A 10,105-nucleotide genomic window follows, 5' to 3' on the forward strand; every position below is an offset into this window, starting at 1 on the left:
ACCTTGGCGTCTCTGAAGATTACAGAAGTAGTTAGTGGGACAGAAAACCAATAACATTAATTATTGAAAAGCTGAATGAAATCCTGAACTTCCCATTATAGATAGTGTTGAATAAATTCACAGTATCTTCTGTCTGCTTTAAGATGCAGTTAAAAGGGTAAATTACCTTATGGTCACCTCCATATATTGAAACCTAGGTAATGGTAAATGAATTACTGGCACAGGAACTTACATTATATGTTATCAGGCATTAGTGTTTCTAAGGAACTCATGAGTTGGGTGCTTTTACTGTCTTTCCTGCTTTCCTCTGTTTTCAAAGTTATAGAAGTTATAGAAGTTATAGAAGGCTTTTAAAATGAAATTCTGCTGGCCTCAGAGATCTCATGGTGAGCGAGCCTTCTTGGTCCACACAGCAGCCACCTGTGACTAAGTGGGCTGAATGCTGACTAATGGCAGATAAATGCTTGTCCACTTTCTGACTGGTTCAGTTTGCTACCTGCTACAGGATGGTTGGACAGCTAACAAAGGAAACATGCATATTTCTGTGCAAAGTGTATCTTAACCTTGACTCAGCTTATTGGACTCGGACAGAAATTTATTAAACACTTTCCTGGAGCTTATCCACCCTCAGGAAGAGAAATTTGCATCCATGGGTTCAGTAATGAATCTGTAATAGTTGTAGTGTATGTGTAATACCATCACATCCATAACAGTATGTACCCTAAGGCCACTCGCTATATCGACGAAGAGGAAGTTGCTCACTAAAAGGTCTCTGTAGCTGGCAGCATTGCCATTTGAAAGCCCTGTATTAAGCAGTATGCTAGGAATGGAACGAACAAGTGTACATGTCTACAAACAAGAAGCTAGGAGAAAGGACAGGAATACACCTAAAGGATAATATCATGATCGATTAGGAGGGCAGGGGGAAACACAAAACCGTGTCAGGGGCAAATATGAAAACATAAAGAACAAGGGAAAACTCCTCATCTCTATGGGCTCACTCTTCATGGATGCAGCATCTCTAGATCTGTATCTTTTCACCCTGTGGCAAACTTGTCTCTTCTTTCTACCTACTACAGAAAGCATGGGAATAATTAAGTTCTGGAGTTAATAAATCAACAGTCACATTGGCTGCCTATGAAAAGGTCTTCATTCAAGTCTAAATGCTTGTCAGCTGTTGGTAATGGTTCTTTTAAGGGACAAAACAACAAGATTGTCAAATAGTCCTTGACCAATATAGTATAGAGGAGATGGGTTATGAAGAAATAAACAGTATAGACCCAACAGCCATGAAGTAATGATCAAATTATGGTGTTTAGAGGATAAATATCAGCATTATTCTGTCCATAGACCACATACTAAATGTTTAAATTTCAACTGTGGAAAACTTTAAAATAGATATTACATTTGTTGTAAATATAAGTTGTAAATCACATTAAGTAAGTGGTCAAAATCATTAAAGCATCAAGTTTGTGTTGTCTGACACTGGTTAGTTTGAGTCCCATTAGTGGAAAATATTTCACCATCAGAATGTTGGCTGGTAGGGTAGGAGAGGTGATGATATACAATTTTTAATCACTCGTGCCAAAAGCCTAGATTCAATTCCAAACCTCTGCTGTGCTCATATAGAGTGAGGCCATATGACATTGATGTGATTTGTCTGTCAGATTAAAATGTTAAGCCACGAGTTGACCCCTTTGTGTTATTCAAGTGGTGTAGACTTTAAGCCAGTGCTGGGTTTCATCCTCTCCCTGCCTCATTGTCGTCTTCGTCATCATCGTCATCATCATCATCACCACACTACACCAAGAAACACATACACCCATCTTTGCTTTTAAGGTAACGAGCAACTAATTCCTTGACCAAAGTTGGTCTTATTCTTATTCTTATTCTCTGTTGCGGTTCCATTCCAAACATCATGACCCTTCATGCAATTCTATGTGCAATACTCCATCATGTATAGTGTTTTCTTTGCTGTGTGCTTTATTCTTTCGATTGGTGGCAGATTCATCAAACTATCTGGTCAGTGTACTGGTTCAGGGCACATCCTCGCTGCTGCTTTCCATCAACTTTGCCTGTCTGATTTATTGCTGTGCCTGGCCCCTTCACAGTTGTTATCAGACTCGGTTCAGATTGAGATCAGGCTGGGCCATATACAAATTGCTTTTGAGTCAGGCTGGATCCTAATCACATAGAAATTTGTAGGGCTCAGGTCTAATTATTGCTTAATTCAAGAAGGTAGAGGAACCAGGTCACAAGCTTGTCTGTCATGGTCAGCATATTGTTTATTGATCACTTATGTTATGGTCTTGTTTATAGCTTTAAATCTATGTGTAGATTGTGTTCTGTTTTGTTTCAGTGAAAAAGCACAAAAATGATGGCTATGGATACCACGAGAGGCAGTGGCAGCTCTTACGGAGAGGTCGATATGTAGAGTTCAACCTTATATATGACAGAGGAACCAAGTTTGGCCTTTATACTCCAGGAGCTAGATATGAAAGTATATTGATGTCCCTTCCGTTAACTGCTGTGAGTATATTCATTTAGCTTCTTCCCAATATTTTCAGAAATATTCAACTACGTTAACTCGTACTTAAATTATTTTGTTTATCCCTCTGACGTATTTGCTTCTCTCTTTCAGCGCTGGGAGTACATGCACAGTCCACCAGAAAATTCAAAAGAAGCCCAACTTGTAGAAGTCTTGAAGAATCCCCGTGATTGGTTAGGCACTGGTGTAGGAATTAAAGCTACTGCATAACCTGTTATTGTTGTTATTTAAAGTGTTGAGAGTTTACATCATTTTGCAGGATTCATAGTGATGGTAGAGGAATGAATTGGAAAATGACCAGTCAAGAGCAGAAGGAACACATCACTCAGCACTGTAGTCACAAACCCCTGTGTTTCACTGGATAACCAACCCATATCCAGCATTAGAAATTTCTGCAGATTCTTAGCCGCTGTTTGATGATGTTTCTAATGTGCTAATAAAATTATATTAAGCAGCATGTGTACAAAATATCACAATTTTGGAAAATCCTTTGTTTCTTTAAATAAGGGATACTAGAGACAAAGCGTTAAACTGGGTAAGGAAGAAATAGATGGGAAAATCAACTTAAATAAGTAAGGTTACAAATGAGGGTAACAGGGAGAGCATCTTGAAGACTTGACATGTCCAATACAGACCTATGAACAGTTATCAGACGTACTTTGGCTATCCCTTCGGATAAAAACCTTTGTCTTCTGCACCTTTACGATGCTACACATCCCAGCCGGTCTACTTTCCATTGTACAATGCCCCCTCAAACAGTACTCCTCTTTTCTCTGGATGATGCATTTAAAAGGAGAGGGATTTCCTTGTTGCTCTCCTCCCTCATTTCTTTGTTTTTCTTTTGTGTTTCTCCAACACACTTTATATTCTGTTCTCAAATTTTTTAAAAACATGATATCCACCTGCCATGTGACAGATACCATATTACCAACTGTAAAAAAAGAACAAACTCAATGAGCTCCTATTGTAAGACGTGATATTCTTTCTTTAGGTACACTTGTGCTCATTTCTTACATTGTTACTTGATATCGAAAGTATTTTTAAAATAATTCAATTAGTAGCTGTAGAATAATGTTGGCTTGAGAGAAGTGCCTTGAAAAACATCCAGGGCATTGTAGTGTGAGGCAAAATAAACATAATGAACATAACATGCTTTACAGCGGGATCAGTTAAAGTTAGTCCATAACTACCATTATGCTGTGATATTAACCCTCCGTCGGTCGCGCTCTAATTTCGACACGATAAGTCGCGCGGCATCTAGGAGGCGCCATTGTGTTATTAGTTTTAAAAATACATTTCCTGTAGATATGTTTGGATATAATTGAGTTAAATAATGATGACATTCATTTTACTCTTATTTCCGTTGTTAACAGCAACAATAAAGTCCTCAAATTCATAACAAGACGGAATTTTTCCACTGTATTGCCGTCCGTGCCCCACAAGTCCTCGAGCATTATTTTGTTTGCATGTAAAGTACCAGCCAAATAAAAAAGTCCTAAGAATGCCTTTATTTCAATAATATCAGTCACTTTCACATCTCTTTCCCATTGAAAATGTCCTTTTATGTGTTTTTTATACTGATTTGTATACCGAATGACATTATGTAACATTTCGTCAGTTATAAACAATTTCCAACACTCACCTTCATCTTTTATGTGACGTGCATCACCAATAACTCCTGGCAGGTTGGTGAGCAAATTATGTGGGGGTGTTTTCTTCCTACGATTAGATTCAGGGTGCTAACCCCATTTTGTGTTTCCATCCTTCCCTGCATAAAACAGGATGTCCACGAGAAGAGGTTCATCTTCCGCTCCACTTTCCTCAGTATCGGTGTTGTCTTCTCTGCTCTCAGCCGGAAGATCTTCAGCATCAGTATCACTGTCCTCTTCATTCTTAAATCGAAAAACATGGTTACCGGCCATACTAAAAACACGGAAGGTTTAGGTTGCGTGACATCCGGTAGGCGCCAACGTTCAGTATCCCAACACTAATGTTATCAACAATGACAACTTCTGAACTGTATTGTAAGACACTGGGAGCTATGACGCTACTGTGAGTGCAGGTTCACCAGACGCATGTGCTGTGTAGTAGGGCGCGAAAAACTAGCGCTGGCGCCTTCTGGATACGGCGCTACCGATGGAGGGTTAATGAGGGCAAAAAAATGAAATTTTATACAGTTTTGCAAGTGCTAACACCATGTATGTTTGTTGCAGACAGAATGCAAATAAATGGAAGGGTTGGGGCAAGTTTTCTACTCATTTGTAGAAAGTTGGGAAACAAAAATAGATAAGTAATAAATAAATAACTTATTATGTCACAAAGTCATAATTTATGAAAGAACCATCACCGTGCAAAACATTTCTCTGTGGAAGCTATCTATTGACATTTTATACTCCCTAAATTGACATTTGTTCTAATTTTAGTAAGTGTAATGGCAATAGCATCTGCAATGCTGTTATCAGTTTACCGGTTTTCAAGTTATTTTTTTAAAAATGTTTGATTTCTTTCACTTTTGGTAAAATTAATGTAATGTATATAACTTTCCAGGAATGTTTCAGCAGGAATGTTTTATTCAGCCATATCAAAATTAGTTGCCCAATCATATACATTATTTAGCACTTGTTTTGGGGTGTCAATGTTTGCTCATTTGAGCATCGAATAGACAGAAGTGAGCTGCGGGAAGTAATTTGTGTGTGAGAGAGAAAGAGTAAAATCTCAATCAGATCGGAGACTTGCAGATGAAAGGGTTTCCTTGTCAGTATTTAACCACCTTGTGAGTTTTCATGCCACTATGACAACTTCTGACCATCCTGATGCATCTTCTTGGAATCCAGTTGATTTGCAGAGGTTTGTGATTGTTTTCAGTTTAATTCGGTAATCAGCTGAGGAAAGGAAATCTGCCCAAAGGTTTCTAAATATTCAGTAACTTGTCATCTTCTATTTTTCTGTGATATGCTTAGTTTGTTCTCAAGAGTTACTAAATAATGTCAGAAAAATGTATATTTTTATGAGTTTATGTACAAAAGCATGTTAGAGCATTAACATAATGCAGTAAGCGCTCTGCAAGTTTGAGTTCTGAAATAATTGTAGTCTATTTGAAATGACCATCTTGGAGTTTGAAGGATGATGTGAAAAATACTTCAGTGACTGACCATTGTCCACCCTCTGAACACCACTGTTACCATTAGGGTAACCTACTGTCTTTCCATGACTTCCTTTGTAATATTTCTTTCAAGAAGTGATGGTTTCTAAAGTTTGGTGATGGTCCTTTACTTCTTGTAATGTTATTTATTACTATTGATGTACTGTTAACCATTCTGTCCCTGGAATAACAGGCACCATAAGCCAGTTTCAAAGTTAATGGTTGAGGTGACACCTTCATTGTGGATTAATGGATAGTAAGTAAGTGATGGAGTGCTTGAAGGTAGATGATTCTTTAAAAAAAAAAAGTTATCTTCAGAGCCAGATCATTTCTTCTTAGCGTGAAAAATGCCAGTCATATTTTGGGGAGGAAGTCATAGACACAAAATGCAATTTCCAGGGGCACCAACTGAACAATAAATGTTTACCTTCCCCCAACCAACTGCAAGCAGTCATCTGCAGCATGGGACCTGATGCGATTACTTTTCCTCAGATTTAATGATGATTAGTAAATTAGACCTTCACCTTATAAATTGTACTTTTAGAATCGCATCCTAAGTCTTGAAATTGCATTGCGTGATTGTTCCTTTCGTGTTTCTTTGTATCATTGGTATTTATATAGTTCCTGTTGTTTTATCAGAAGATACGCAGTTGTGGGGACCAGTATACTGTACAAGGGCTGTAAATAAAAGTAGTGGCAATATTGATAGAACACAATATTAAATGAACTAACAAGTACAATATTCCATTACATTCTTTCAGTGTAGTTACCTGCGAAGTCTATTACCTTTTGCCAAATGTCGGGGAGCCATTGGGGACTGTTGGCAAGGCGTCTTATTACCTTTTGCCAAATGTCGGGGAGCCATTGGGGACTGTTGGCAAGGCGTCTCTGTTGATGACAGCAACGAAGCACCCTATTGTGTGGAGTATAGACGCTACGTCAGGAAATCGGTGGCCTCGGAAGGGTTCCTTCAACTTCGGAAACAGATTGAAGTCACAAGGATTCGCATCTGGCGAGTACGGAGTGTTCCAAGACCTTCCAATGCCACCGTTGCAATAAGAGCTTGACATTGTTTGCGACATGATACGGTGATCGTCTCGCAATAAACATTGCGCCGCATAGCCGGATGGAGATGTCACTCCATAAATCGGCAGTAGTATTCACTGTTGACGGTTTGTCCCTCAGGCACAGCATGCGTAGGAATAACACTCTCATAGTCGCATGCCACAATCAGCATACCTTCATATGGCTGGGTTCCTGTCGAAATTTCTGTGGACAATGCCTGAACGTGGGTGATGCCATTCATTCGATTGATGCTTTAATCCAGGCTCGTAGGATCGTGTCCACATCTCATCAATGGCGACAGTACGCTGCAGAAATGTGTCTCCTTAGTTGTGGTATCTGTCCAGGTGGAAGCCAGCCAGTGTATACTGGTGCCATTTCTGTACGTTGGTGAGTTGATGTGGAACCCAACAGGATGCAATTTTCCTCATGTTAAGACATTTCATCAGTATGTGCCACACCGTTTGGTGACTGAGACCAGCCTCTATGGATAATTACTGGACAGTTCACCGATGGTCTACAGATACAAGACCACTCACGATATCAATCTAATTTTGAGGAATGGACAGCCAACCTGTGCGTTGCAGTCTCATTCCGACCCGCATGAAACGCCTTGACCCATCCTGCAACCGTTCTCTACGGTAATGCATTCTTGCGTCAGGATTCACGTAATGCTTGGTAACATTCTGATGCATTTTTGTCACGGGCAACCTCAATTTTAATCCACAAACGCTGAAACATTTTGAAAACATGCTGTAGAGCGATGAAATCAACACTCTTCACTTCAGCGCCACACAACAACACTTCCAACTGGATGCCTGTCAGGTGCAGACTACACATCGACAACAGTGCCACTTGACCGCTCCCATATCTTATTTGCCCAATCTCCAGTGTGTGTCTGGACTGTTGCCACTACTGTATTTACAGTCCTCATAAATTGAATATTTTGTAAACCTGTGTGAATTTGTTGAGATCATTCTGTTATATTTTCATATGTATTCACAAATTTAGAATAAATAGTTTTTTAATTTAGTCACTTAATTGAATTATTATGTAACAAATTATTTTGTTCACATTTGTGGTAGTACCTTTCATTTTAAGGGGAGGTGTTAGCCCAAATGAGTGAAAAAAATCAAAAAACAAAATTTGTGTGTTGTGTGTCCATTATAACCTCACTTACGTATCCAAAACAAAATTTTACGTCTAACGACCCTCCTAGTTTTTTAAATAGACGTTTACTAAGCATGCTGCATTAGGTGCCACACCCCCTTTTTCTTTCGCTCGTCTGTTATCTTATATAATTATGAAATTCTTCATGTTTTCGAGTTGAGACATTTTATTTTCGGTGTAATACACGTTGGCTACTCTGTAAGTTATCTAGTAGACATGCAGACATCGCTATTTTTTTGTTCCTTGGTTTAACTGTGACAATTTTTTTGGCGGTATCGTTGTTTCACATTCTTATTTTTCCATATCGTGTGTTTCGTGTTTACTTCAAATGACAAAACCAAAGGGTATTTTCAAGAAGAGGAAAGGTGTTGGAGGGAAAATAAATGTTGTCTTGTGCAATAATAGAGGTCCACTTGAAAATGTGAGATTGGAGCACACATCTGATCATGATATTAGAAACACAACTCCCAAATCCATTGGAAGTGCTTATAGACGTAAACTATTATCATTTGAGAACTCGTATGAAGATGATGATGATTTACACAATGTATATATTGTTATATCATTGGATTTGTTGAACAATGCAATCAGCTCTTGCTGATCCAAATTTGCTGAAAAAAATGTTTGCATGGCAAGATGTAAAACCCTAGCGAGTCTTTCAACAATGTTGTGTGGACTCGAATCCCTAAGAATGTGTTTATTGGCTTTGAAACTCTGTACACAGGTGTATCTGTTGCTGTATTGACTGTTAATGATGGTAATTTTGGAAGGATATGTGTTTTGGAACATTTAAACGTTGAACCCGGTAAAAACACTGTGAGAGCGCTTAAAGAAATTGTTAGTTTTAGAGTTAAAAGAGCTAAGGATATCAAAGACTTTATTAAGGAAGCTAGGAAGCACAAGAGGCAATTTATAAAGACTTAGGATGATGATGATGATGATGATGATGATGACAACCTGGAGTATGTTGCAGGGATGCACTGATATATGTTGAAACTTTAAGTTCATTTTTCTGAAAACTAATTTTTTTTGGTATAAATGACTCATTTTTTTAGAAACTTCTCATCATAAAAAAATGAATTTTTGCTAATACATAGTGATACTAATGATAAATCTACTGAGTTACTCCTAACTCCCACCTTGCAGTTGTACGGATTTTACAGATACATTTTTGATGAAAAATGTACTAAAATTGCATACTAGAGAAAAATATCCCTTAAAATTTCATATTCAGTAATTACTTCTTGAAGGAAACTCAGTGTACATACAAGGTATCACCATAACACCATACCAAATTTGATATTTGTGGGGCTAATGGTTCCAGAGAAAACGGGTCACAAAATGTGGCAATTTAACATTGTTAGCATAGGGGCTAACACCTCCCCTTAAAATTAACTCAGTTTCTTGAGTTAAAGAACAACACCAATAAATTACTGTATGAAAATGGAATAATAATAATAATAATCACCACCACCATAAGCCAGTTTCAAAGATAGCAGTTTGAGGTGACACGTCACTGATTATTGAATGGTGAGTAATTTCTAATTTCCATATTATCAGCTTGTATGTTCTTCAAAAAGTTATCTTCAGAACATGATCATTCCTTCATAGCACTGAATACTAGTTCAGGAAGAAATAAAGTTGTGTCAAATATGGTTCAGTTCTTCACCATCATTCTTTACCTCTCCAACAACCCTTCATAGTACAGTAAAAGTCCACTATAGCGAGTATGGCATATAACGAGAACTCCGATATAGCGACGACTTTTTTCTGCCCCTTCAAAACTCCTATATTAAACTGTGTATCGTCCTTCGGTTACACCGAGAACCCTATCACTGGCGCAACCGTTATTGCGAGTGATTAAGTGCGCGAGATTTTTTCCGTTACCGATATTTATGCACCCCAGCAATGATATTGCATGCAATCGATTGCCTTCGGGGTCGTTTCCTCGCTATGTGCACAAGCGATTTCTCTCGTCGACATTCGAAGGCGATGTCGGAGTCGATTAGTAATACCCGTCGACAGCTGTTCCGTAAAGAAAATTCGAAATGAAAGAGAACATATTTTCGTAATAAATGCGTAAAAGACGTGTCCGATAACGATTGTTAACTCGTTAAAAAATAAGGCCGACTAAACGACAGCTTAATTTTGAGGCTAAATACTGCAATTAAGTAAGAATGGGA

The 10,105-nt window shown here is 38.3% G+C and overlaps 1 protein-coding gene and 1 long non-coding RNA gene across 2 annotated transcripts in view; one reads left to right on the top strand and one right to left on the bottom strand.

Annotated features, from left to right (window-relative positions):
- The window catches only part of Coprox (oxygen-dependent coproporphyrinogen-III oxidase), a 75,463-nt gene extending 67,679 nt beyond the window's left edge, over window positions 1-7,784 (top strand). Inside the window, exons 7-8 of the mRNA XM_067137529.2 lie at window positions 2,360-2,529; window positions 2,642-7,784. Of these exons, the coding sequence (XP_066993630.2) occupies window positions 2,360-2,529; window positions 2,642-2,758 (287 nt within the window). The 3' untranslated portion in view covers window positions 2,759-7,784. The remainder of the gene's footprint in view (window positions 1-2,359; window positions 2,530-2,641) is intronic.
- LOC137497015 (uncharacterized) lies at window positions 2,791-9,558 on the bottom strand. Its single transcript, XR_011017609.1, has 2 exons — window positions 6,531-9,558; window positions 2,791-6,476 (listed from the first exon to the last, which is right to left on the bottom strand). It is a non-coding gene; the product is annotated as an uncharacterized lncRNA (long non-coding RNA).
- Between the last annotated feature and the right edge of the window lie 547 nt (window positions 9,559-10,105).

Source organism: Anabrus simplex, chromosome 1, assembly GCF_040414725.1.
Source record: "Anabrus simplex isolate iqAnaSimp1 chromosome 1, ASM4041472v1, whole genome shotgun sequence".
NCBI lineage: Eukaryota > Metazoa > Arthropoda > Insecta > Orthoptera > Tettigoniidae > Anabrus > Anabrus simplex.